Source organism: Megascapheus bottae, chromosome 3, assembly GCF_031878675.1.
Source record: "Megascapheus bottae isolate mThoBot1 chromosome 3, mThoBot2.hap1, whole genome shotgun sequence".
NCBI lineage: Eukaryota > Metazoa > Chordata > Mammalia > Rodentia > Geomyidae > Megascapheus > Megascapheus bottae.
The window spans coordinates 80,490,567-80,518,424 of record NC_143511.1 but is presented as its reverse complement, the minus strand read 5'-3'; the positions used below and the strand labels follow the sequence as shown (position 1 = coordinate 80,518,424).

Sequence of the window (27,858 nt, the reverse complement as noted above, 5' to 3'; positions counted from 1 at the left end):
GGTCAGGAGCAGAACCAAGGCAGGACCCTCAGCTTCGGGACCCCTGCCTCAGCCTTTCCCCATAGTCCTCTGCCCCTGTTGTGATGAACAATGGGCACCAGCGAGTGGAGGTTCCCATAAGTGGGAGCAAAGGCTCATGGGATTCCTGGTGTACTGCAATCTTTAAAAATCCCATCCCTGCAGCCTGCACCCCAAGCCTGATTCTTGTGCTTTACAAAACAAGAGTGATATGTCCTTCAGATCCATTGATTAGCAGGGCTGGGCTGACTCTGAAGGGGTGCCAGGACCCACCAGCCCAAGACGTGCATTGGCTAAGCAGCTGCAGAAAAAGGTCTCATCAGTCCTCAGAGAGAGGAGAAAGGAGGAGTGAGAGGGGAGAGGGGAGGGGAGAGGGGAGCCTCCACATCTGAACTCCAACATGCTCAGGTGCAAAGGCACTGGTGGGTTTGAGTCATTCCAATCAAGGCTAGCATCTAAGTCCCAAGAGTGGCCAGAGAGAAGTCACACCCTCCTCCATGACCTCATTTCTTGCATGTGACTACCAATTTCCCATAGAGAAGGGACCCCAGCTCACTCCTTCCTTGCTGTAGCAATGGGCCCTGAAGTCCTCTGAACTTGAACTTGGTTCTTCCTGCTCTTTCCTGGCTAGGATCTTCCTCATTGTTTCTCTCTGGCCTCCCTCTGTCCTAAGACTCGTGTCTGGTGCCTGTCACCCCCCACCCACCCCAGGGGATGGAGGATCCCACCCTCACTCCTCCAGGCTCCAGGCTCATGTTGGACTCAGCCACACCTCCTTCCTGGAACCAGCGGGCCTCTCACTACCCACCCTCTGGGTGGCTCCTGGATGTCCAGCAAGCCTCACACACACCGTCAGCTCTCTGTCGACTCTTGTGTTTGCTGTTCCTTCCATTTCTTATCCCTCTGAGCCCAGTGCTGGCAACCTGACCTTAGGGAATGTAGGTCGTTGTCTGTCCCGAGGCCCCCAAATCTAGGCCTAGACTGCATAATTCCAGTCACACCCACCTGCCTCCTGATCTGCCTCCTCATCAGACCCTCTCCCTCCTCAGGATTCACTGCTCCAAGTCAGCCCCGGTAAAGATAGACATTGCATGTTTCTTGAGCTCTTATTTACTAACCCTCTGGGCCAAAGCTGGCTCCTAACAGCTTCTCGACAACCTTAACCAGGAACCTGAAATGCTGATAGGTTAGGCTGCTGGCCCAAGGTCACACAAAAAGCAGTCCCACAATAAAACTCAAACTCACGTCTGAGTCTATCCAGCTCATTTGTCCTCTGAGCCCATAGCATTCAACGCCTGTCTCAGCAGGTGCCTCGCGCGTGGCTCAGGATTTACAGGTCTTTTTTCTTGTTCCTCCCTCAGGTTTCGTTAGAAAGAAAGCACAGGAGGGAGGATGGAGGTATGTATCTGAGGCCACTGGCCCTCCTACTCTCCCCCCACACACATACACAGCTGAGTCTAGATCCTGGCATGGAAGCCTGGAGAGCTCCCAGCCCCCTCCCATCTCCCTGCTGCAATCCTCTGGCCTCTCCAGAAACAGGAGGAACAATTGCTAATCAGCTTCCGAGAGACGCTGGAATGAATGGAAGAGCCAACAACAGGCCTCAATTACTGGCAGCTGGTCCTCTCTCGGTGAGGCAGCCCCAGAGCCCACTCCCGGAGCCCTGTCCTTTCCAGTGCTTTCTCCTTCTGCCTGTTCCTACATCTCGGGAGCTTTGGGGGTGGACGGCCTGTTTCCCTCTTTCACTCTCCACATGGCGAAGCTCCTAATGCTGGGTGCATTGTCATCTCTGGGCTGCAGCAGCCTCACATGCTTTTGCACAAACAAACTTCCCCTATCTAGTCAACTTGTACCAACCCTCCACAGCCCCATGTCCTTCGCTGCCTCCTAGGTGAAGCCCCCCAGGCCTTCGCTCTTCTTTAGGCAGACACACTCCTCTGGGTTCCCATAGCAGTGCCCTTACCTCGATACTCCTGGCACGGTGCACATATGCGCACACGACCATCTCCACCGTGCCACACCTGCCCAGCCAGCCCCGACTCGGGCTGGGAAGAGCATTGGCCACAGCCCAGAGGGATCCAGTCGTTTGGCTGGCTCATGATGGGGTAAATTACTTCCCTCACACCCTCCACATCCGGGCTCCCACTACAATGGCTCGCTCATGGCCCTGGGCCTCGCCAGCAGTTCTGATGGCATGGTCTCAGCAAGGCGGAGAATGAGTGGACAAATGAATGAGTGGGTCCTTGACTTGAATACTAGTTACAGTTCTCAGGGCAGCTGTAGCTAAGATCAAAGTGTGTGTGTGTGTGTGTGTGTGTGTGTGTGTGTGTGTGCACGCTCCCCAATTCTCAATGCCCACACTCCAAATCTGATTGTAAATGTTTATTGACACTGAATTCCCTCAAGGTTGTTCTGATTCGTTCCTTCTGGATGAACACCTGCAGGGTCCCCCAGAGGAGCTGCAGTGTGTGAGTGTGTGTGTGTGTGTGTGTGTGTGTGTGTGTGTGTGTGTGTGTGTGTGTTAGTAGGATGAGGGGATGCTGAGGGATTTCTAGAGTCAATTAGGAAGCACTGGTCCCCAAAGCCACCTGTAGACATGTAGAACAAGAAATTCAAGTTACAGCTGCTGAAGAAGCAAAATCTGAAGAGGGTTCTAGAAGGAGAACCTGGCAAGCAGTAGCTCCAGACCATACCAGGCTGGGAAAGGGCAAAAGCCCAGCATGGGGTGACAGGAAGAGTGATGGATAGAATGTCTGGAGGAACTGCTAAGCATGGCAGAGTCTTGAATCCTGAGTCATCAGGAAAACCAGGATGTTTGTTAGAAAGGTCAGTTGCAGGGTGAAAGAATCTGAGCCATGCTCCTCTGAGGGTTTTAGAGTAGCCTCTGGACAATGGCTGTTGCTTCCAGGTGGGGACCCCTAATTCTTGATAGGCCCCCCCCAAACAATAAAAGCATAAAACCAAGCAAGAATCAGGAACCCACAGTATTCCTAACAATCGCAATAAGGATATGAATGTGCTAGCAACTTGCATTTGTGACACTGGTGTTTTATTTTGATATCATTTGATAAGGACTATTCAAGGTTCCCATTTACCAAGGAAGGAGCTAGCTCTGGGGGAAAGGGCTATGATGGGGACGAACTACAGAACTCCATGTCCTGTGGCTTAGACCATCACTTCCCTTATTCTTGTATTTTTGTCTACTTTCTTGGCAGCTGTGGTCTGGGGTCCGGCCTGAATTACTGGATGTTGAGGGTTGCACAGGGCATTGGCTGACTCCAAAGCTCATGCTTTCTCTGGTGAGCCAGGTCTGTGGCCTCCATCCAGGGGATAAAGAGGATACAGGAGGCTAAATTTGAACTCAGATTCGGTTGCTAAGTCATCAAGCTGTGCCAACATCTGAGCCTGGGATCTTTGCCTGTCCACTGAGGACAGCAACTGGGCCTACACCCTCTGCTCTGGCCTGTTCCCTTCTCACCTTGGCTGTCTTGGTATGGACTCTGTGAAGCCTTGGGCTTCATTTAAGCATGTCTTCTCCCTCCCTTCCTCTCTCCGTCTCTGCACTCTGGGAAGGCTGCACCTGTGTTCTCAGCTCATCTGTGTTTCCTGCAAGCCAGGCACAGTGTTGGGCTTAGAGGATGGTACTCTGTTTGCATGGAGCTCACTCTCAGACCAATGAGGGGGCTGACGCTGAAGTGTGATGAGAACCCCGAGCAAAACCAGGTGCTGTGAGATCTACCGTGGAGTCCAGGGCTCGCTCCTCAATCTGAAGAGCAGCAGGGACTCAGTGGATTCGCATCTAAGACAATTCACTGGAAATACGCGGAGGAGGAGGCTGCTCTCATGGTGGAGAGAAGCAGAGAGGAAGAGACTCCAGATCTGATATAGTATTCAAAAGCATCCCCACAGCCCTGCTGACCCACTTCCTTCAACGAGGGCCCACCTTCTAGTTTCCAGAACTTCCCAAATACAGTGCCCTTCGCTGGGGATCAAATGAGGATGACACTGTGCGGACCACATTTCCTATTCAAACAAGAACAGTCTCCAAACACAGTGAACCCTCTGGCTGGAAGCAGTAAAGAAGGAGGGCAGAGGCATGGACAGACATATGATAGGGAGGAGAGGCAAGGTCCTCTCACAGCCCTCCCTTTACCCGGGGAGACTAACAGGCCCGTGATAGAAAGGTGCTGACTTAAGTCTGTCTTTTCTTTTTATTGTTGGGCTGATGTACAGAGGGGTTACAGTTACATTCATCAGGTAGTGGGTACATTATTTCTTGACCATTGTTACCCCTTCCCATGTTTTTCTCCCACTTTCCCTCCAACTTATCTTACTTTTCTCTTACCTTTCCTTTTTCAAACGAACAAATAAATGTATATACAAAATACCAGGTACCAAAGTCAGGTACAGTAACAGCATGAGATAAGCCTTAAGGGGAAAAGAAGAGAAAAGAAATAGCTTCACATAGTACATTAAGAACAACAATCACAAAGATATTGTAGTACCATGTCCCCAGGATATAACCAATGCCATGCCTGCTAGTTGGAGAATCAGATTTGGGAGTTTTTTTTTTAAGTTTGTTATTAGTTTCTTTTGGAAAGGTTGTGTCTTGAGATAGTGGTGGTAGTGGCGTATGGCTGACCTGGCCAATCTAATTCTACTTGGGTGTTCAGCCTCTGCAGAGGGGCCAGTGTGTGGAGACTCATCTGCTCTACACTTTTCTACACTATTGATGAGTGGACTGCCTGAGGAAAGCCCACGGCTAGACCAGAAGAGACTGATTGCCCTCCTGCTCTCAAGGTGCCCACGCTGGCTCCCTCCTCCCACCTACCTGGGGTATCCACATGTCCCTCCTTTTGACAATGGCCTCATGTCTCTTGGCTTTCCAATTAGCAGTGCTGGCTCCCTGCAAAGGAGAGCCATGGCCTGGTCATGAGCTGGTAGTGGCAGTTTTGGACTATGAATAGGTGTCAGGGTTAGGGTAGGGTCGGAGTTGGTAGAGGTCTTCTGGGAGGCCACTGCCTGTCCCTGGAGGTGACATTTTTCTCAGGCTCCTCTTTTCTGGGCCATCTCCCTTCCCCAGATCCCTCTAACCCAGCTCCTACCATGTCTGCTTCCTGGCTCTACGAAGCTAATAAAACCAAATATATCAGTCATGTGGTGTCACTGGCTTGGCCTCTTGCCAAGAATTTGATCTGGATTGCCTGTCTTAATCCTCTTGTGTGTGTGTGTGTGTGTGTGTGTGTGTGTGTGTGTGTGTGTGTGTGTGTGTGTGCATGTGCACATATATACATGCATACACATGTGTGCATGCACATGTGTGCATACACTGGGTCCTGCACTCTTGCTTAGCTTTTCCCCTCAAAACTGGTATTCTACTACCTGAGCCACACCTCTACTCCCTCGTGGATCTCATTTTGCAAACAGAAAATGGGCTAGAAAGTCATCCACCCCACTTTCTCCAGGCAGCCTTTGGAGATTCACAGACATGGAAGCCCCTCTACCTCCCTCCCTCCACATTCCTCACACCTACTGTCCCCTCTCCCAGCCTGCGTCTGAACAGCAAATTCTCACAGGGATCACAGGGATTCCCAGATCACTAGGACAATTCCCCTATCCCTCAACCCACCCCTGACATCCTTTCTTATAATCTCCTCTCCCCCACCACTCAATGGGGTGAGGAAATTGCAGCAGGAACAGTGAAAGGCAAGGATTTTCGCTTCCAGACTTATCGTCTCAACATAGCTGGAAGTGTGTGCTGGTTTTCACCTATCTCAAACTCAATTATATCCACAACCGATCTCACCATTGGCCTCCAAAGTCTCCTTCAGGTCCCACTTTAGCAAATGATACCCCCATCTATCCCTCAGAGGGGTGATCACAGCTGGGGACCCCCCCACCCAGACTTCTCTAGACCACCACTTTCCATCCTCACTGTCAGCCACGGTGCTCAACAGAACAATGCATGGTACTTAAGTGGCCAGTGAAAGTGTGTTGAATGAGTGAATGAGGGATGGAATGAATGTATAGTGCAGGCTTTTGCAGCTGCCTTCAGTCTCTCAGCCCTTCTAATTCTGTCTCTGCTCTAAAAGCCAGAGGGACAGGATCATTTCAGTGTAGTCCCAGCCAAGCCCTCTCTTTCCCACTGAGATTCGGATGGTATGCATTCTCCCCACCTCTATGCCTGGTTTACAAGACCCTAAATAACTAGGCCCTGCCTGCTTCCTCCACCTCCTCTCTGCACACTCGGCTATATATAGATGTTCCAGCCATAACACAGCTCTTGTAGGCGGCTCACTGCACCAAGCTGATTCACACTTGTGTCTTGTTCATGCTGTTCCCAATGCCTGGGACTCCCCCCTCCCCCATATTCCATCCCCTCTGCCCAGTGAATATGGTTTAATAGTCACCCGGCCGCTGGGAATGTGGCTCAGTGGTAGAGTGCTTGCCGAGCATGCATGAAGTCCTGGGTTCCATTCTTTAGTACCACCTAAACAGAAAAAGCAGGAAGTGGCACTGTGGCTCAAGTGGTAGAGTGCTAGCCTTGAGCAAAAGAAGCTTAGGGACAGTGTCCAGGCCCTGAGTCAGGCCCCTTGCCCCCCAAAAGATAGTCACCCTAGCCAAGAGGCCCAACTGGACCACTCTCCATGGATATTCTAGCACTTAAGTTCAGATGTCATTTATGGCTATTCCCTACTTTAGGATTCTTTCCAATTCTTTTCATGGAGTGCTCAGGGCAGAGCTAGGCACAGGAGCAGGAATGAAGGATGTCTCATAGTGTGATTAAACCCAAGGCTCATGGAGGGCCCTATCCAGCTGCAAGCTTGTGTGCCTTTCCTTGCATTGCTATTTTTCTTGACTGAAAAGGAATTATGGTACCACTTATTTACTGATGCCCAGCAGATGGCCTTGAAGCACAGTCACTTGTAAGGCAATGGAAGGTTATTATTTCTGTTGCTTCTGGGAGTTGACAGACTCTGCCAACCAGTTCTGCTCTGTGTCATGAGGTTGCTTATGTGATAGCATTTGACTGGGAACTTGGATGAGGCCAGAATGTCTCATTCTGGAGAGACTTATCCAAGCTACCATATATCGTTCTGCAGTTGCACCTGAGTAAAGCTGGATTCCTATAGGGAACATTTCAGAAGGACATGTCTGAGAGTGTGACAGCTTTTTTAGATCTTTGTTTATGTCAAAAAGCTCCATTGGCCAAACCAAGTTGCATGGCCATGACTGAAGATGTGGTATGGTCATTGGAGTTGTCAGAGAACTGTAATCCATGATCACATTTCCTTCTTCAAAAATGTTCCTGCCTACAACCCAGTATCCATGTGACCCAGCAGGTCAAGAGCAAGTTGGGTCCAAGGCAGTTTCAAGTGGGACCTGACCCTACTCGGCTCCCAAAGGGCCTTGCTTCATCTACCAAGGCTGGGTCTAAAGCGGGGGGCACCCAGTCTCCACCTTTCTGTGTTGGATGTCACTTTCTTTTACCCCTTAGGAGGGTGGGTATGTGGGAAGAGTCTTCTCTCAAGGAGCACCTGATATCACTGACAATGGAATGGGGAATGCTGTCCTTTGTTTTCTACTAAAAAAAAAGAGAATGGGCCGGGAGTTTGACCTAGTAGTAGAATGTTTGCCTAGTATGCATGAAGATCTGGGTTTGATTCCTTGGTACCACATACATAGAAAAAAGCTGGAAGTGGTGCTGAGGCTCAAGTGGCAGAGCTCTAGCCTTGAGAAAGTCCAAGGATAGTGCTCATGCCCTGAGCACTGGCAAAAAAAAAAAAAAAAAAAAAAAAGAAATCAGAAAATTCCCTCAAGAAATAGGCCACTGCTACTTCTCCACTTCCTATCTGTCCTTTCCTTGTCTCACTCTCTCTTTTCCTATGTCTGCTTCAGGGCATGGTCTAAATGACCTTTAAGTTTCTTGTCACCCTGTATCTTCTTTTCCCGCCTTTCCTTCCTCTTCCTCTTTCTTTTCTTCTTGTGCTGTTCCTTCCTCTTCCTCTTCCTCTTTTCTTCTTGTGCTGAAGATGGGTCTGAGGCCTTGCTCTACCACTGCACACAGCTCCAGGCCTCACGTCTCTCCATCTGTTATCATATTTTCACATCTGGGTCACTTATAAGCTTATAATGCCATGTTTATTCCATGTCCCCACCATATACCCAACTACTCATTGGCCAAGCGGTCTGCTCTCACTTCAGGTGTGTGCGAATGCGGCACAGGTCCCTGGGTCCTATACTACTGTTCTTTCATGATTGGTTCCTGGACTGAGCCAGGCCTGGGGTTCAATCCTCAGATCTAGGGAAATAAAGTCAGTGTATACTTCATTGTGTTGGCTTTTTCACATGCAAGGTAGTCATATTGACATGGAGTTTCTGCTAGCCTGTGGCCTTGGGTGGTTGCTGCACATATAGTGCCCTATCCTGGATGTGTAGTGTGACAGAGAAGTAGATTTCTATTAAATCTCCGAGACTTTGAGCTCTTTATCACTGCAGCATAAAATAGCCTGCCCTGACTAACACATACATTCAAGTTCAACACAAGAGACCATCTGTTGTGTTTTTATAACCAATCTTTTAGGGAACTGGCAAGACATTCTTCAAACTATCACATCCATGTTGTCAATTCTAGCAGAATCCAATATGGGTCATGGTGGCTAATTGGTTGTGGTGTGCATGTGTGTGATGTGTGGTCAGGTATTCAAAATTGGAATAAAATTCCATCCTTCAACTCACCCCTTATAAACTGGGAAGCAAAAGGGTATCTCAGATTAGATCACTTGGGAATATTTGAGATTTATTTTTATTTTAAAACTTGCTTTCCAAAGTTAAGCTAATACTGAGTAATTAGCGGTGGTGATGGTGGTGTGTGTGGGGGGGTGTTTCCCCCTCTCTAGCACAAATCCACTGATACATTTCAACAGCCCCTACTTCTTGACCTGGGTGATGCGTTCTCTTGATTGCCTACAGATGATTGCTTTATCAAATATTTTTAAACCCCGACAGCTCTCCAAGAGAGAAACCAGTTGTTAGGAAAGTGCAGAGGCTTTCAATTTCTCTTGACCTTTTCAGAAAAGTGATCTGAAATTTGGTGTTTATTCTCTGTCTTCCCAGAGTGCTCAGAGAAGCTGAGATAGTCTCATGTTGTCGAGTAACACAAGCCTGGATGTTGTGCTATTACCTGTGAGTGGAGTGCAACCCTCCCCCCACCCCCACTTCCTCGATCAGAAATGGGAGCCCAGCAAGGAAGAATCCATCCTTGGCACAGGGATGCATGGGACACTGGACCCTGAACATGTCCCAACATGTCGACACCAAGACTTCACTGATGTTTGAAATAGGATAGCAGTAATAGAAGAGCTGTGATTAGCAGAGGGGAATAGATACCCAGGAGGTACAGGGCCAGGCCACATCTCTCAGGAGTTGACCAAAATGCTAGAAGAGAAGGATAAAAAGAACATGTACGCTTAGCACCACCAGCCTGATTCCACTTCAACTGTTTAGTCAACTGTGATGCTCTGGGTGGGGATCCCTCCTCTGTCCCAGCCAGCCTCAGTTTCCTCATCTCTACATGGGAATGACAATAGCCCACATGTATTTATTGAGCACCCAAGGCTAGGCACTTCACAACACTCATAACATTCTGAGATAGATGCGATTATAGGTCTGCTTCTCAGATGAGGGAAATATGGGGAGATCGGAAAGCCATTAAAAAAAATCAGAGTATGTATTCCAACTCAAAAGGACTGATGACTTCACAGGAGTCAGCAAATCTGGCCCATTGATTTTTAATTTTCTTTCTTTCTTCCTCTCCTCTCTCTCTCTCTTTCTCTCTCCCTCTCTCTCTCTCTCTTCCAGTCCTGGGCTTGAGCTTGGGACCTGAGCACTGTCCTTGGACTTTCTCAAGGTTAGAACTCTACCACTTAAGCCTCAACACCACTTCCAGCTTTTTTCTATGTAGTGGTACCAAGGAATCAAACCCAGGTCTTCATGCATGCTAGGCAAGCATTCTACCAGTAGGTCAACTCCCTGCCCCTTAATTTTCTGTTAACAGCTTTATTAAAGATCATTGTATACCTTACATTTCCTATTTTTAATGTGTAGAGTTTTTCAACCCCTATTCACAGCACGCATGTACGATGGTAGGGCTGGGATGAGGTGCAGATATCACTGTACAAATATCACATGGATTTTTTTCAAGCCCCTGCCATGAAGCAGGTTTGCCCCCCACCCCAACCTGAACTTGTGTTCTTTGCTATGTTAGAAATATTTCTGATGCCTTCCTCACAAGAGGATAAAGTCCAGGAAGGGTTCTTAAAACGTGAAGTCACCTAAAATTTATTTTAAAACAATACTGTTCCTAGAGGCCAAATGTCCTTGTAATATGGGCCTTTCCTCAAGGGCAAATTGAGTAGGCAAGAGGTCAAATGAGACCTGATGGGGAGAGGTGCCAGGCAGAAGGAATAATATGGAAAGCCCAAAAAAGTGCACGTGCGTGCGTGCTCGCGTGCGTGCGTTTGTGTGTGTGTGTGTGTGTGTGTGTGTGTGTGTGTGTGTGTGTGTGTGTGTATAAAATCAGGTGGGAGCTGTTCATTGTTAGACATTATTGCAATGGCTCTGTGTCTATGCACCCACCACTGGATTCAACACTTCAAAACTGGACCTTGGGCTCCACCTGGTGGTTGATATTGACACTAACAAGGCAGAAATGTGCGCAAAGGCTTTCCCTGGCTGGCCTTTCTGGGTAGAGTTGGATACAGACTGGCTACAAAAGTGATCTGACAACAGCTAAGGTGAGCTGTAGATAGAGATCTTCCAGTCCATAGAGCAATCACATGTGCACTATAGAAATGTGAAAAACAGAAAATAAAGTAAAACACCTTAGTGTGAGCCCCTAAAATAATAACTATTCCTATTGAAGCATATTTGCTCCCAGTGATTTTTCTCTGAGTGTAATATTTCTCATAGACGGGGCCTGATGTGTATGTATATATTTAAATACAGACATATATCTGGACTTAATTATATTTAATCACCTGCAGTATATTTTTGTGGAAAAGGGTTTAGTGTGTAGGGGAGCGGGTGTTGGGAATCAGGGTGCAACAACATATCACCCTGAGTTAGATTTTTGTCTTTGCCTTTGCTGTGTGGCTTGGGAAAGTGACTTGGCTGAGCAGCCATTTTCTTATCTGTAGATATGATTCATAAAGGCACTCACCCCTCAGGTGTGGTGAAGATAAGAGATCACACAGTAGGCAAAATGTTTCGTCCATTATGCCTACTGCAGAAGGTCTTCTTAGCAATCACAACTTGTAACTTTGGAACTGGGACAGATTTCTGGGCTCAAGGATCTGAAGAGACACATGCTTGCTACAGTGTGCCAAAATGGTGAGGACAAATTCAAGAAAGATCTCATCCCCCGGGTTCCCAGCACCACAGCTGTTCTCATTTATCTCTATATTCTTCCAGGCCCTGTTTATGCAGAGCTGTTTCTGAGCAATGTAATTACCATGCTTGCGCCAGTTCCCTTTGCATGACATCACTACCATTTTCCTCAGTGGCTAAAGCTGGCAGGGATTAGCATTTTGCCATAATTTGCCTGTTTCCTTGCTGTTAAGAATCTGATTTTTTTCACTGATTCATTCAGAAAACAATTATTGAGTGCCTACTCTTTGCCAGGCACTGAACTTAGGCACTGGGAGGGGGCATTCCTCAAGAACAGCACATTCTTTATCCTTGACACCTATACTCTGGTGGATGAGACAAACAAGAAATACATAAAAGTCTTGCTCTAGGCTGTGGTGAGTGTTGGGGGTGGGGGGTATGGTGGTAGAGGAGAGGAAAGCTTCCTGTGCTGTCTTGTGTATGGGGTGACTATAATCCTAGTCTCCATCCCTGCCTGGTTTTTGCTACTCAGTATCCACCATATGCTTCTCTTGGAGGAGCCCCCATTTCAGGGGCACATTTTCTTTCCTTTTTTGGAGGGGGGGTCGGTTGTGGGGCTTGGACTCTGGGCCTGGGCATTGTCTCTGAGCTCTTCAGCTCAAGGCTACCACCCTACCCTTGGAGCCACAGCCCCACTTCTGATTTTCTAGTGGTTAATTGGAGATAAGAGTCTTACAGTCTTTAGTGCCTGGACTGGCTTTGAACCATGATCCTTGGATCTCAGCCTCCAGAGTAGCTAGGATTACAGGTGTGAGCCATGGCATGTAGCTTGGGTGAGATTTTCTATGGACACATTTTAGGGTTTCCCTAAAAGAGAAGTTTCAGGATGCCCACTGTTGTGTCTAAAGCCCTGCATTTGAGCTCACATGGGATTTCTCTGTCCTCTTCCTTTCTTCAAGGCTTGTCTTTCAACCCTTCCGGGTCTCTCCTACCACCATGAAGAGACGGATGGCCTCCTTGTATCCACCTGTGATGTGCCTTTTCCTTGTGTCCCCTCCTTCTCAGTACAGAACGTCCGCTAACTCTGGGAGCCTTTGAGCCAGAAGGTAAAAGCATCCCCACTTGATAGATGGACCAAGCCTTCAGGGGCAGGGCCTAGTGGACCGTTCCCCTCATTTGTGAGCCTTCATTGGATTTCCTCTCACCCTACACACCTTCCAGCTTCCTGCTATGACTATAGCAGCTCTGCCCACAGCTTCTGGCACACCACTCCATGATGGCCCTATTTCTCCTCTATCTTCTTAAAGCCCGTGCTTTATGCACAGGCTGGTCTGTCTTCCTAATGCACAGAAAACTGCTCATTCCTTGGACTTCTAAGTAAATTTTTCCCTTTTTACTCTTGGCTTCTAATATTTAATGTTTCATCATTTTCCTCTCTTGATCATTATTTCATCTGATGGAGTCCAATTTATATAGTGATCAGAGATCACTGAACACTGAAAGAGACGTCAAAGAGGTAGAGGGCAAAAATATTCCAGACAGAGGGAAAGGCATTGGCAAAGACCGTGAGGGAGAAGAAGTCTTTGGACATAATGTCAAAATGACTATGTGAGAGAGTCTTCAAAGTCTTGGTAAATATTAAGCTGAAAATATTTCATTAATCAATGCATTCATTCATTTGGCTTTGGGGGGGAACTCCTGTGCTCTGGCTACCACAGATGGGTGGGGATAAAGATAAATCAGACCAAATTTCCTCTTGCTCAGACTCATGAGGAAGGCAGAGACAGTTTCTACACAGCGTGACAGATCATGGTGAAAGGTTATTACTTATAACAGGAGAAGTGTAGAGAGTATAGGTATTTCTGCCAGAGGGTACTGAGAAATACTCATGTGAGAAGACACCCAAGATGAGCTCAAGTTTTGTTGGCAGATACACGGCAGAAGGGTAAGTGTAGGCAGAGAGAACAGTGTGAACAAAGGTACAGAGACAGAGAAGTGGGGCAAGGTCAGGAAGAGCAATCAGGAAGGGTTTCTTAGGACAATTAGCATGGCTGGGCTGAAGAGATGGTAGGAAGTTGCGGGGAATTTTAAGACAGCAGGTGAAAAGTCTGGCTTAAAGTGGAAAGTGGATGTGGATATGGTAGAGACTGAAGGAAGAGAGGCCTGTAAGACCTGTAATAAGAGGAGAGGGTAAGAGGAGAGCGAGCAGAGCTGTGTTTCCATGTAAAAGGTACAGAACTAGGTGACAATCTGTTTTTATGAAGCCAGGGAGAAGGATTAAATTTGGCTGAGTGAAGATGATGCCATTGACTTAAGCCAAGGACACCAGGAGGAAGGAGAGCATTTGGGGAGGAGGGTGAAGAAGGGTGATTAGGAGGGGTCAGTGAGGGCTTCTTTTTGGTACCATGGACAGCTCCAAAGGTTCCTGGGAGGCTTGAAGTAGAATTCCTAGGTGGAACTTTGATCCTGGCGGCCTCAGCATCCACAGAGGAACTCCTTTAATGTTTGGACTCCTAGACGATGATGATGATGATTTTTTTTTTTGCATCTATGTCTGGTTTGGGGTTCAGAAGCCTGTATTCTAAATAAGCGCTCCGGGCTCGCTGGTGTGTCAGATGACCAGACATAAAAAGACACTGCACTTCCTGTCATGTGGTGGTCTAAGGAAGAGAGTCCCCAGTGCTGCTTCAAAGGAGGCCTGGGCCTCTTAAGGACCATTCACCAAATGAGATCCTGGACCAAGTCCAGCAACAAGATTCCTATAAAGACAGGAGGGGAAGAGGAGCCTCTTCCTTCTACAACTTTTGTGTTCCTTTCACGACATTCACTCGGGCAGTCACAAGCACTGTGATCAGTCTGCACTGTTCTTTGCCATTCCATTTGCTTAAAATATGAGCAAAGCAAGACAAATGTGGGTCCTTCCAGCGAAAGAGGAGAGCCCCCTCTTTGAATTAGCTTTTTTTTAAAAAAAAAATGCACAACAATCTCAAGGCAGAGGCTCAAGATGTACCTGCAACAATGTTAATGACAGCGTCCTTCACAATAGCTAAGAGGCTTAGACAACTCAAATCTCCCAGGGCAGATGGATACAGAGAATAGGGTGTTTGACTACAATAGAATAGTAGCCTTCAACAGGAGTGGAATTCTGACATCTTCTAGAACATCAGAGAAGTTAGAAGAAATTAAAGTAAATGACAGTTAGCTGAGGTACTTAGAGAAGAAATTCATCAAGGAAGAACATAGAGCAGTGGTTTCCAGGAGCTGGAATGAGGGTAGCGTTAGCTGGGTGTTCTTATTTCATGGACACATTTCAGCATGAGAAATAGAAGTTCTGAACGTGAGTGGTGGTGGTATTTGTGCAACTGTGTGATTATATTGAAAACCACAGAACTGTGCAATAAGAATAGTTAAAGCAGTAAACTTTCATTAAGAGCAGATTCAAGACTTAAAAAAAAAAACCTAAGTTCTTTATGAGAAGTCATTTTGTTCTTTTTCTTCCTGAGAGGTAGAAACAAGTTCAGTGAGCTTTGAGAGACTTCCCTTAGTGTGAGACCTCACGGTGATATTTAGACAGAAAACTTGATTTGAATAAACATTCCAAATACTCAAAATGATAGAAAAGTGGATGTTTTTAGGGATCACAAAATAATATTTTGTAGCTGGCTACAGAACCATTTGGTGTGCCTAACTGGTCATTCTTAATCTTACAAATCCTGACCATCCCTAGAATTACAGTGTATTAGCAACTAGTGGACTGAGGCAGAATCCTGGCTTGTTACAAGTTCACCCATCAATTGAACAGGTGCTGAGAAGAAAGGAACTGGAAGCCAGGAGACATTCAAAGAAGAAAACGAGTCCTCGACTCCAAAGAACTCAATAGTCCAAAGAGGAGAAAAAAAAACAACACATTTTTTTTGGTTTACTATTTTCCCTAGAACTACAAGTTGGCGTTGCCACGTAGAAAAAGAAAAGGTTTGATTTGTCAAAGCACTAAGTTTTCTTATCTGACAGTACAGTAACAGTGAGAACACCACAAAACGGGGGTTTTGATGTCCTTGATGCCACTGGGAGGCTGGAAGGCTTCTCCACGGGACAGAGGAAGGCCTGGGCCCTGCTCTGGGCCCAGAGCCGCCCCCAGCCCCTGTCCCACCCACACGCCTGCCGCTGCCTCCCAGGGCCCCCCCCCCACCCCAGCACCCAACAGACAGCCATCATCACCACACTGCTGGACGGCGGGAAGGGGCGGCCGGCGCTGCTGGCTCAGGCGTGGGAGCCTAGCTCCTCCTCTGACAGGTGAGGACCGCAGTTCGAGGCCAGCCCGGGCAGAGAAATCCCCTCCCCCCCCCCCCCCCCCCCCCGTGAGACTCCCATCTCCAACCTACCAGGGAACCCGGAGCGCCCTCGGCCCTGCGTTCGAGCCCCGCCTTTCTGGTCGAGCCGCCTTCCTGGGTGGGCGGGCCCGCGCAGCGCCTGGCCCACTTCCAAGATGGCCGCCGCCGCCTCTGTGACAGGCCCGGTCACGTGAGCGCCCGCCGCCTATGAGGTCGCAGCGGCTCCGTCCGGCGTTTGTCCCTTCCCGGGCCCCGTCTGAGGCGCCGACTGTCGCTGTCACTGGGAGCCGGGGCGATCATGGCAACGGGCTCGGGCGGGGAGTGCGTGGCGGCGGCGGCAGCGGCGGCGGCGGCGACGGCGGCCAGTGGGTCTCGGGCCGGGCCGGCGGAGCAGCGGTGGTGGTGGCGGCGGCGGCAGAGGCACTGGCACCGGCCATGAGCGCCATAAGACGAGGCAGCTGCGAGCGGGAGCTGGCGGCGCGGTGGGAGGTGGAGGCGGTGGCCGCGGCCCGGCGGGAGTCGGAGGCCAGGGCGCTGGCGGCGCTGGCGCAGGTCAGCGTGGACGCGGGCGCGGCCGGGGAGCCGGAGCTCAAGGCGGAGGCGGCGGAGAAGGAGGAGGAGGAGGCGGCCAGGGCCGGGGCCCCGGCGCGGCCCCGCGCGGCCGAGGAGGGCGACGCCCGCGTGCCCCCGCGGCTGCCTCCCGCGCTGCTCCCGACCAAGGCGCAGCCGGCCGCGGCGCGGACGCCGACGCGAGGCCTCGGCCAGCAGGGCAAGCCCCGGGGCAAAGGCCGCGGCTGCAAGCGGGGCTCCGGCCGCCGGGTCGACGACGGCGGCTGGCAGCGGTCCGTCACCGTGGACAGCTCCAAGGCCAAGACCTCGCTGGAAGCCCTGAAGATCAGCATCCGCCAGCTCAGGTGGAAGGAGGTGAGAGGCCCGGCCCCCGCCGCGGGGCGCCCCCGGGGGGGTGGACAGGACGACCTCGAGGACCTGGCCGGCCGGCCACCGCGCCACGCCGGCTGGTCAGCCGCCCTGCCAGGCCTGGCCCTCAGAGCCACTCTGGCCCAGCTGCCCACTCCCTCCTCAGGCTCCAACTCTTGTCTGTTTTCAGCCCCCAGCACTCACCTGCTCCTCCTGTTTGATTGTCTGTCTGTCTGTCTGTCTGTCTGTCTCTGTCTGCCTGCCTGCCTGCCTGTCTTGCCTGCCTGTCCGCACCACCTTTGAGTTTCAGGGGCTAGACGCTCTTCTCTTGGTTATCTGTTCAGCGCTTGCAGTCTAACTCTTGGGCAACTTAACAGCTGGTTTTGGGGAGGCAGACAGAGGGATCTCACGGAGCCCAGCTATCGAGCAGACCCATCTAGAGCAAGCTGCCTTCCCTCTTTGGTCCTCTGTCCTCTCTGATGCCAATAATACCTACCATATCATTTTGTTATAGTATCAAAAAACTTTCCGACTATTGCAGAGCACACACATTCAACAGGCTTCTACCTTTTTTTTTTTTAATATAAATCCACCTTCCACACCATCACCATTATCACCACCATCACCAGCAGCTATTGCCACCATCAGTGCAGGCATTTGTTTTATGATTCAGGGCTTGGCATATAGCAGGTGTCGGTAAGTGGTGGATGGAAGGGTGATTAATGGTTGAGTTGCTCATCCTTGAGCTAATTTTAGTCTTGTTGGAATCTGAGGTGAAGCACCAGTGATTTCCAGAGGTTTCTGTTGCAGTTAAATGAATAAAGCCATTCATTTCAGCAATATAGGACACTATTTCATGTGCTTTCAGGATTTTGAGTTAGGATAGTCAGAGGTCTGGAGACTGACCTGGTGGTCTGCTGAAAGTAAGAGAAGTCTGCAGCAGACAACCTGTGGACCTAGGTACTTAGCCTTGGGTCTGGGTACTTAGTCCCAGGTACTTAGCCTTGGGCCTGGGTATCATAGGCATTCGATAATGACTTCATGAAATTAGAACCTGCACAGAGATGGTTACAGAAAGGATTTATGTGGTTCGAGAGTTAATGTCCTACTCAAGGAAGAGTTACTTGGTCGGGAGAGAAGTTGAGGATCGTGCAGGTAGGATTTCCAAGAGTAGTTAGCTTCGGAGGAAGTCTGACTCAGATATCAGGGACCTTAATCTTGGGTGCGTGTGATTCAAGACGGAAGGTTAATGCCTGAGAAAACTGGGCTAGGCAAGGTAAGGGTCTCAGTTCCAAATCTGGACACTTCTAGACAAGATTATAGTCCAAGGAAGAGATATGATGGCCAGAAAGATGAATTGGAGTGTGTCAGTGCTGTAGTCCTAATTCTGGAGTCAGAAACCAGCCACAGAGTTAGGCGAGGGAGCTGGCCCAAGAAGGCCTGTGTTCAGCCTGACCCTGTGGGAAGAGAGACACAAAGCAGGCTACATCTTGGTAGGCCAGATAGACTCAGTCAGCTCAGCCAAGGCTCATTCATTCATTCATTCGTTCGTGTATGTCCACTATGGTGGTACTATGTCTATTACTAGGCTATGGGAATCGTATTTAAGATGAACCCGTGCCCTCATAGACCTCACAAGTCAGTAGAGAATAAACACAAGCAAACAGTGGTACTAATCATAAGGCTGCTGCTTCCTAAAATTCTCATTTTCTAGTTGTTTGCATGGCTTTTACCCTATTACTTCTTCAGATTTCTAACCAAATGTCATCTCCTTAGAGAGTCCTGAGTGACCTCCCCACCAGTCTCCAGTCCTTGCTGTTTTTATTTTTTTTTCATAGCACTAAACGCGTCGACGTTGTATCCTGTATTGTTTGTTCATTATTCTCCCCGAGAATGGAAGCTCCATGAGGGCAGGGGCTTTGTGTGTGACTGCAGTGCAGTGCACCTGCTAGTGCTTGGCTTATGGAAGTTGCTCAATAAATATTTGTTGAATGGATGAAGACATTATGTGATGAGTGTTTTCTCTCTCTCTCTCTCTCTGTGAAGGTGTCAGAACACAGGAGGCTACCTCCAGCAGGGCTTCCTGGATCATATAAACCCCATCTGAGTCCTGAGTGCTGAAAATGGGCCAGAGTTATTTGGGGACATAGACTTCAGTCCCTGATAGAAGGAGTGACATTTGGGACTTGCACAGACTAGTAAGAGATGAGGCTACAGAAGTGAGCAGGGGGTCAGATCATCTGCCACATTCTGGGTTGGGCTTTCACTTGGAAGGAGGCCTGTGTGAGCTACAGTAGAACTTTAAGGTTATTCTATCTATGAGGTGTGTGACTTGGGAGCCAGGGAGTTAAATTCTTCAGACCTCAGTTTGCTTATCTGTACTGTGGGGTAGAACTGATAAATTCAGTGTTGCCCACTGTCAGCTTTCATGAGACCCAGACCAGTGAGCTCTGTAGGGTTGGCAGTTTCCGGGGCCCTGATGTGTGAAGTTTCTCTCCACCCCGACTATGTAGTTGGAGGTGTTCATTCTAGCATATTTGAACATAATCTATTCACAGTGGTGAGACTTTACTATTAGATATATGATGATTTATTTAATGCCAGCATTCCCCTTAGTCTCCGAGGTCCTGAGAGCTGGGCTGGAACTTGACTTGTCTCCCGAATCCAAGGCACATCATAGGTATTCAAGAAATATCCATGAAATGAGTGATGAAATATTGTAGCAGAGCTCATATGTCATCCTGAAGTCTTAAATGGGTCAAATTAGATACGTTTTCAAGTTCCAACTTTAATCTATGACTTAGTACCCATGTCCAAATTGACTACATGACAAGTAACATATATATAAACGTAGAACTAACAAAGTACAGCCACATGACCCCTCTAGACCTCAGATTTCCCTAGGTTTTTGTTGGTGGTGGTGATGGTTGTGGGGCCTGAACTCAGGGCCTACATACTGTCTCTGAGCATTTGTGCTCAAGGCTAGGTGTTCTACCACATGGAGCCACAGCTCCACTTCTGTTACTCTGGTACTCAATGGGAGATAAGAATCATGGACTTTTCTGCCTGGTCTGGCTTCAAACTGTGACCCTTAGATGTCGGCATCCTGAGTAGCTGGGACTATAGGCTTGAGCCCCCAGCACATGGTGCTTTCTGCATGTTTGGGGAACTATGTCCTACAAGATCACGTCTAACTTCTACTGCTGACTTTCTTGAAGCAGAACTTCTGCTTGGAGCCGGGGTGCAAGGAATCAGGCAGCAGTGTTACTGTCATGGTGTGCTGTGCTACTACTGCGTCAGGCTTGAGAGTTGCAGCTGGACGCTGGAGGTGGGTAGCCCAGGAAAGCTAAGCATGATGGCTCGTGTCTGTCATTCTAGCCCTTGGGAGGGCGAGGGAGGAAGATCATGAGTTTGAGTAAGCTTGAACAACATAGCAGAGCCCTGATTCAAAACACAAAACAGAAGGACACAAAATAGGATCATGAACACCAACTAGAGTGGAAGCCCCAAGGAGCACCATGACGCAGGCACCCCTGAGCCAGCCCCATGAGTCCAGAGGTTTGCCAGCTACCGGCATCACAGCCCACATTTTCACTTTTCTCCCATCTCTCATTTTTATTAGTGCACATTAATTGTTCAATGTAAGGGATCTTATTGTGGTATTTCCACAAACGCATATAATATCCTGTGGTCAGATTCACCTCTCTAGTATTCTTGTTTATCCTTTTCCATCCCCTTTTATCTTTCTTACAATATTTTTGCTTTTCTTCATTCCATGTATATTTAACCACCATAAAATGAACCTGTTCACTATACAAAACAGATTATTGCAAGTGCTTAGAGATCATTGTCTCCCAACAACCTAATAGAGTAGCACCTTATTGTGTCCATTTTACAGAAGAGAAAATAACACCCAAAGTCCTCCATCTGACACCAGGCTTCAGTTCCGTGCTTGTCCCATGCTTCCCAGTGGCCCTCTTGGCAGAGCCAGATGAGGGGCTGCAGCTACAGGGATGAAAACACTGCTCTCTGGGAGTCTCCAGCAGATAAACAATCGCAGTCCTTTTGGGGCAAAGAGTATTTTACTTAGAGCAGGAACAAAGGCAGGGAGGGTGGATCAGGTGCCCAGTGCAGGATGGGATGCTGGTGGTTTAGGGAACCTGGAACCCATAGAGAGATGGAGATGATGTACTCATGGAGTACATCGAAGGCCAGGCCAAGAAGCTTGTACTCCTGATTGCATTTGCCCACAGCTCGCTGGCCATATATAGACCAGCTTCTTGCCCACTCTACTTCAGTCCCATGCTGACTCTCTGTTGATCTAGTTTTTAGTCACATCCATTTCCGGTAGACGTAATTCAACTGAATCTACAATGCTAGATTTGTTTCTTAAAGGGAAACTTCACAGATGGTATCTCTGGATGCATGGAAATAAGAATAGAATTATTCTCAAATAGTAGAGTCACCACTGAAGTTTAACCAAAACAGAGAGGGATGGTTCCTGGCTCACAGCAGCCCTACTCACATAACTGTCTAGCTTTCCCATTGTGTGAATGTCTCCTAACCTCTGCATGGAATGTATATATATAATGCTGAGGATTGAACTCAGGGCTCAGGCACTGACCCTTAGCTTTTTTGTTCAAGGCTGGATTTCTTCTACTTGAGCCTCTTGGATTTCTTCCACTTGAGCCTCAGCTCCATTTCCAGCATTTTGCTCATTAATTGGAGATAAGAGTCTTGGATTTTTCTGTCTAGGCTGGCTTTGAATGGTGGTCCTCAGATCTCAGACTTCTGAGTAGCTATGATTACAGGCATGAGCCACGGGCACCCAGTACCTGTGTATTCTTCTGCAGCTTTTCTTCCCTCATTAATTAAAACCTTGGAGGAAAGACACCACAGAGAATATATGCCATGCTTGTCAAGCTGCCTCCTGGGGGAGGGAGGCTGAGTGTTGTGTAGGCTGGAGAGACAGGACTGGGGCGCCAGGGACACCAGCTAATGCGAATGAGGGCATGAGAGATTTCATCATAGAATCTTTGTTGGTGATAGTTTATGTAAGACTCTGTTCTGAAACCTATTTCAGTATGAGCTCTTTGTTTCAGAGACTCCAAGCCATGTGTTATTTTCTGAAATTTATCCAGTCATCCTTCAAAACATGCACATTTACTATATGGTGCTACTGATTACTTGCATATTACATTAGGTCACTATTTACTGAGCATTAAGTGGTAGGTCTTGAACTAAGTGCTTTGTGCTTCTTAAAAATTATATTGAGGCCGGGAGTTTGGCCTAGTGGTTAAAGTGCTTGCCTAGCATGCATGAAGACCCAGGTTCGATTCCTTGGTACCACATACATAGAAAAAAGCCAGAAGTGGTGCTGAGGCTCAAGTGGTGGAGCTCTAGCCTTGAGAAAGTCCAAGGACAGTGCTCAGGCCCTGAGCTCAAGCCCAGGACTGGCAAAAAAAAAATTATATTGAAGCCAGGCACCAGTAGCTCATGCCTATAATACTAGCTACTCAGAGGCTGAGATCTGAGGATCATGGTTCAAAGCCAGCCTGGTCAGGAAAGTCCATGGGATGTTCTTATCTCCAGTTGACCACCAAAAAGTCAGAAGTGGAGGGACTGCTCAAGTGATAGAGTGCTAGCCTTGAGCAAAAAAAAGCTCAGGGACAGGTTCCCAGGCCCTGAGATTAAGCCCCAGGACTGGCACGCATACACACAGGTGTATACACAATTATACTGACCATTAACTATACATTGTTTTTCTTTCCTGCTCCTAGCAACTCTCTGAGGTAGATCTTGTTATCACCTGCAATATACAGATGAGGAAACAGGTTAAAGAGAGACTGATACAAGCCCTGCAGGAGACAAGTGACAGGACCATCCAGGAGCTTAGTTTAGAGCCAGTATACAATCACACACCACCTTCCCTCTTTGCCATTTCTCTGCTAAAAACCATCCGGCAGGGGGTTCTTCTAGCATCATTGTCATCATGGTCATCTTTACATGATCACTCCAATATCATCACCATTCCCAGATAGCAACTGAGGAAGCTGAGGTAGGCAACAATAAGTAACAAAGAAGTCAGGGCTAACAGCTTTGTTCCAAGGTCTCTTTTCAGGCGTGACTCTGTGTGTGTGTGTGTGTGTGTGTGTGTGTGTGTGTTTGCTGGTCCTGGAACTTGAACTCAGACCCTAGGTGCTATCCCTTAGCTTTTGTGTGGAAGGTTAGTGCTCTGCCACTTGAGCACATCTCCATTTTTTTAGCCTGGTTTTGAACCACAATCATCAGCTCTCAGCCCCCTAAGCAGCTAGGATTGCAGGCACTAGCCACCAGTGCACTGCAGGTATGTTTTTAATGATTTTCTACTTCTTATCTCTCCAATGACTCAAGTGACAGCGGAGTCACTTGCAATACAGCAAACAGGACTTAGAATAAAACCTAGTGCAGTGGATCCTGCCTGGCAGAGGCCTATTTGGCACCTGTGCTTTCCTAGCCCTGGCTGGCTGCTGCCTCTGAGGAGACACTTTTCTTGGGTCATTTTAGTCACCCAAGCCACATAACTCTTCTGTGGAATGTGAGACTGTGGTTTGAATCTGTCTCAGATTCCTTCTGGCAGAAGGCAGAGTATGAAATGAAAGATGGAAGTAAAATTCTCCCTCCCCTTCTAGCTTCTGTGATAGCCTTGGCAATTTATATCCCATTTGGGGAACATAGTATTAAACTTAAGAATGGTTTATACCTACTTCATCAAATGTTCTCCTTCAATAGACATGTTATTTTAGCATCTAATCCACTGGAATTTTCTCTTTGCAAGTTAAATTTGTCATAACCAAAAATCACAATTCACTACTGTTATTTGAATAATAAATGTAATAGTTTCATGAATCCATAGTAACTTCTTAAACAGTCATTTCAAGATAGTAAATTCTAGTCAACATCTATAACTACTATAAACTATTATTTTTATTTTTGTGCTTATACTAAGGCTTGAATTCAGGGTCTGGGCACTGTCCCTTAGCTTTTGTCCACTAAAATCTGGTGCTCTACTACTTGAGCACCAGATAAGAGTCTCATAGAGGGGCTGGGAGTTTGGCTTAGTGGTAGAGCTCTTCCCTACCACGCACGAAGATCCTGGTTCTATTCCTCAGTACCACATACACAGAAAAAAGCCAGAAATGGTGCTGTGGCTCAAGTGGAAGAGCTCTAGCCTTGAGAAAGCCCAAGGATAGTGCTCAGGCCCTGATTAAGCCCAAGAACTGGTAAAAAAAAACCAAACCAAAACAAAGTCATACCCAGGCTGACTTCGAGATGAGATGCTTGAATTTTAGTCTTCTGAATAGTTAGGATTATAGGTGTGACCCATTGGCTCCCAACATGCAAATTCTTTTTTTGGAAGCAGATATAATTTCTTTTTCTGTGTTATAAAACATACACTGTGTATTGTACTTCAAAAACATTTATTGGTGCCAGTCTTGGGGGTCTGAGATAATAGTAAGCTACTGTTTTGCCACTTGAGCCAAAGCTTCACTTCTGACTTTCTTAGGGATATAAAAGTCTCATGGAATTTCCTGTCCAGGTTGGCTTTGAACCATGATCCTCAGACGTCAGCCTCCTTAGATTCTCCCCTTCCCTCCCCCCCCCCCCCCGGCTATCCTGGGGCTTGAATCCAGTGACTGGGTAAAGTCCCTGAGCCTCTTTGTGCTCAAGATTAGTACTCTACCATTTGAGTCATAATTTCACTTTGGCTTTTTCCCCCAAATACTTTATTGGAGATAAGAGCTTCCCAGATTTTCTTGCGTTTGCTGGCTTTGAACCATGATCTGCACATCTCAGCCTCCTGAGTAGCTCAGATTTCAGGCATGAGCCACTGGTGTCCAGCTTGCTTTAATAGTCACACACACACACACACACACACACACACACACACGTACATATATTTCAGTCAGCCAAAGTTAAATGAAAGAGTCCATACATTTTATTTTCTTTCAAACCAGATCCTTGAGAAGAACACCCTGTAAAAGTAATTGACCATTTTTAAGTGCATACTATAAAGGGCGGGGGGATGCTTTGTGCCCAATATTTGAAATCAGACAGATGAATACTAAAATGCTTGTCCCTAATTGCTTATGTGACTAAGCTTGACTATTACTAAATACAGTGGTGTCGTAACTGTGACCCCTCTGTGCCCTTACAACAAAATAAAATTCAATTCAAAAAATGATACACAAAAAATGATACACAGATAAAAATAAAAAGAGACACTGGTGCCTAGTGCTTCAGCTGAAACAATGGGTAGAGATCCTGATACTTGTAGAATGCTAGTGAGAAAAATGTGTGTGGCACACAGTTGGTAATTCAGCTAATGTCAGTTCTTTCTTTCATATATTGATTATCTGATATCTTATAGACATTGATTATCTGATTTTTTTTTCTTTGCCAGTCTGAGGTGGGTGCTGTTTCTAAGCTTTTGTGCTCATGACACGTGCTCTACCACTTGAGCCATAGCTCCACTTACGGTGTTTTTGGTGCTTAATTTGAGATAAGAGCTTCATAGATTTTCCTGCCTGGGCTGGCTATGAACTGTGCTCCTCAGATGTCAGCCCGAGAGCAGTTAAGAAACATTCAAAGATGGTGGTAAGAAAAGAGATTTATTGCTTTTTAGGGGGAAGGCATCAACCTGATATAGTCTAGGATTAATAATTTCAAAAGAACACTGCGTTAGCTAGGCCTGAGAGACTCATGCCTATAATCCTACCAATTCAGTAGGCTGGGATCAGGAGAATTACAGTTCAAGGCCGGCCCAGGCACAAATTTGAAACCTCCATCTCAGTAACTGCATGTGGGGGTTATGCCTGTCACTCTAACTATGCAGGAACCATACAAAGGTGAATTGTGATGAAGCACAAAGTGACACAGGACTTGAAAAATAGAGAAGGCAAAAAAGGACTGAGGTGTGGCATAGGAGGAAGCAAGGCTGCCAAGAAAGCACAAGGCCCCAGCACCATCTCCAATAATAATAACACTGATTTCAGGTTTTGTTTTGAGATGAATTATACTTAATTTTTTTTTGTCCTGGAGCTGAATTCAAGCCTTGAGCAATGTCCCTGAAATTCTTTTGCTCAAGGCTAGTCCACTACCACTTGAGCCACAGTTCCACTTCTGGCTTTTGGGTTAATTTAGTGGAGATTGAGTCTCGTAGACTTTCCTGCTCTGGTCTAGCTTTGAACTGCAATCCTTAGACCGCAGCTTCTTGCATAGCTAAGATTACAGGCGTGAGCCACTGGTACTTGGCAAGATCAATTATACTTTCAAGGTGCCATAAATCCCCTTTGAATTTTTGTGAGTGTTTGTCTTGAGTAGAAACCTGATTTGTACTGTGATGTATAAATTATATATCCATATATATATATATCACCACGGGAAACCCACTGTAGTTGTGTGACTTCCATTCTTTGGGTTCACAGACAAGAGTCATACATTTCTTTTACCTTCCTTTCAATACTCACAAGGGTCCTGGAAGAGCTTAGACATGAGTTTGAGTCATGTCTCTGTCATCTTGGGGCTGTGTGTCCCTGGACAAGTTGCTTTATCTCTCTGAGCCATGGGTTTCTCATCTCTATGAATAAGCATAACATATTTTTTTTAGGATTGTTGTGAGGAGTAAGCCATAAAATAGTCCAAATTGCCTGGCTCTTGGGTAAGAGTGGACATTGCTTCACTTTCGCTATAAGGAATTTTTTTAACATCTTAATTAAATTGTATACTGGACAAAAGGATGGACAGACAAACTTGCTAGTCCTTTAATTGGTTTTGAACCTCCTTTCCCTATGGCTGCTCCTCTGAAGCTGTGTCCCTGAGATTCTGCCACAGAGGTGGCTGTTTTATGGAGAGGGCATCCATATCTGTCTCTTCCAGGTGGACTCACATCCCTCCTCCCATTTCTGCCTCACATCACCTTGAGCCTTGCCTCTGCAGCTCCCTCTGCTGTCCTGTGTGTGCGCGTTACTTTCCCGGGGTGTTTGGGAACCATCATCTAGTAATTTTTTTTTTTTTTTTTTTTTTTGCCAGTCCTGGGCTTGAGCTCAGGGCCTGAGCACTATCCTTGGACTTTCTCAAGATTAGAGCTCTACCACTTGAGCCTCAGCACCACTTCCGGCTTTTTTCTATGTATGTGGTACCAAGGAATCGAACCCAGGTCATTGTGCATGCGAGGCAAGTACTTTAACCACTAGGCCAAACTCCCGGCCCAAAATCATTCAACTACCATTTTTTTTTTTTTGCCAGTCCTGGGCTTGAACTCAGGGCCTGAGCACTGTCCTTGGTCTTTCTCAAGGCTAGAGCTCTACCACTTGAGCCTCAGCACCACTTCCGGCTCTTTTCTATGTATGTAGTACCGAGGAATCCTGGTCTTTGTGCATGCTAAGCAAGCACTCTACCACTAGGCCAAACTCTCGGCCATCTAGTAATTTTTATAAATGCTTTGTGAGTGTTAGCAGGTATTTCTTGCAGCTGCCTCTCTGCTCCCATCTGTTTCTGTGTCATTTGTATAATACCCTCTCATCCTTCATAAAGCTGGACAGATAGCGGCCCTTAACTCCTGTGCAGTCTGCCCTGGGTGGAGCTTTGCTTTCAAAGTCAATGTATGTGCCTAGAACTGGGAAAGCGGCCAGTTTCATATCTTGTACTTTATACTCCTCAAGAGATAACTGTGGTTTATGCAATAGAAACAAATAACACAGACTGTAACAATAGCTTGGTGGCTTCATCTAACAAACACAAATTTCTTTTCTTTATTTGTGTGGGTTCTGGGGCTTGAACTCAGGGCCTGGGTGCTAGCCTTGAGCGTTTGTACTAAAGGATCACGTTCTACTACTTGAGACACAGCTCCACTTCCATTTTTTTTGATACTTAATTGGCGATCAGAGTCTCAAGGAATTTCCTGTCGTGGCTGGCTTTGAACTGTGATCCTCAGATCTCAGCCTCCTGAGTAGCTAGGATTATAGGCATGAGCCACTGGAGCCTGGAAGTTTATTTCTTGAACATACTGTGGGTTTGGTGGCTTGGCAGGATAGACACTGGAGTCCCTCACGCTGGTTATTCAAAGACCCAAATTTCCACTTGACACCTGTACATACGCATGCTGGAAAAGAGGGGCACATGGTATATTTGCTGGCTTTTGAAGCTTCTTCCAGAACTGATG

At 47.3% G+C, this 27,858-nt stretch overlaps 1 protein-coding gene and 1 long non-coding RNA gene across 6 annotated transcripts in view; one reads left to right on the top strand and one right to left on the bottom strand.

Moving 5' to 3' along the window:
- Positions 1 to 4,162: 4,162 nt before the first annotated feature.
- LOC150065882 (uncharacterized) lies at positions 4,163 to 15,886 on the bottom strand. Of its 3 annotated transcripts, none has more exons than XR_016534993.1 (4): positions 15,785 to 15,886; positions 6,429 to 6,508; positions 4,850 to 4,924; positions 4,163 to 4,446 (listed from the first exon to the last, which is right to left on the bottom strand). It is a non-coding gene; the product is annotated as an uncharacterized LOC150065882 (long non-coding RNA). The 3 variants fall into 3 exon arrangements; XR_016534994.1 differs by having other exon boundaries at positions 15,789 to 15,886; XR_016534992.1 differs by lacking the exon at positions 15,785 to 15,886 and adding an exon at positions 7,935 to 8,171 and having other exon boundaries at positions 4,164 to 4,446.
- Positions 15,887 to 16,075: 189 nt separating this feature from the next.
- Ttll11 (tubulin tyrosine ligase like 11) overlaps positions 16,076 to 27,858 on the top strand; it is a 231,151-nt gene continuing 219,368 nt past the window's right edge. For 2 of the 3 annotated variants that reach the window (XM_090330567.1, XM_090330565.1), the window contains exon 1: positions 16,076 to 16,661. In XM_090330567.1, coding sequence (XP_090186693.1) covers positions 16,173 to 16,661 — 489 coding nt within the window. In that variant the 5' untranslated portion in view covers positions 16,076 to 16,172. The remainder of the gene's footprint in view (positions 16,662 to 27,858) is intronic. The other variant, XM_090330566.1, reaches the window with a different exon arrangement.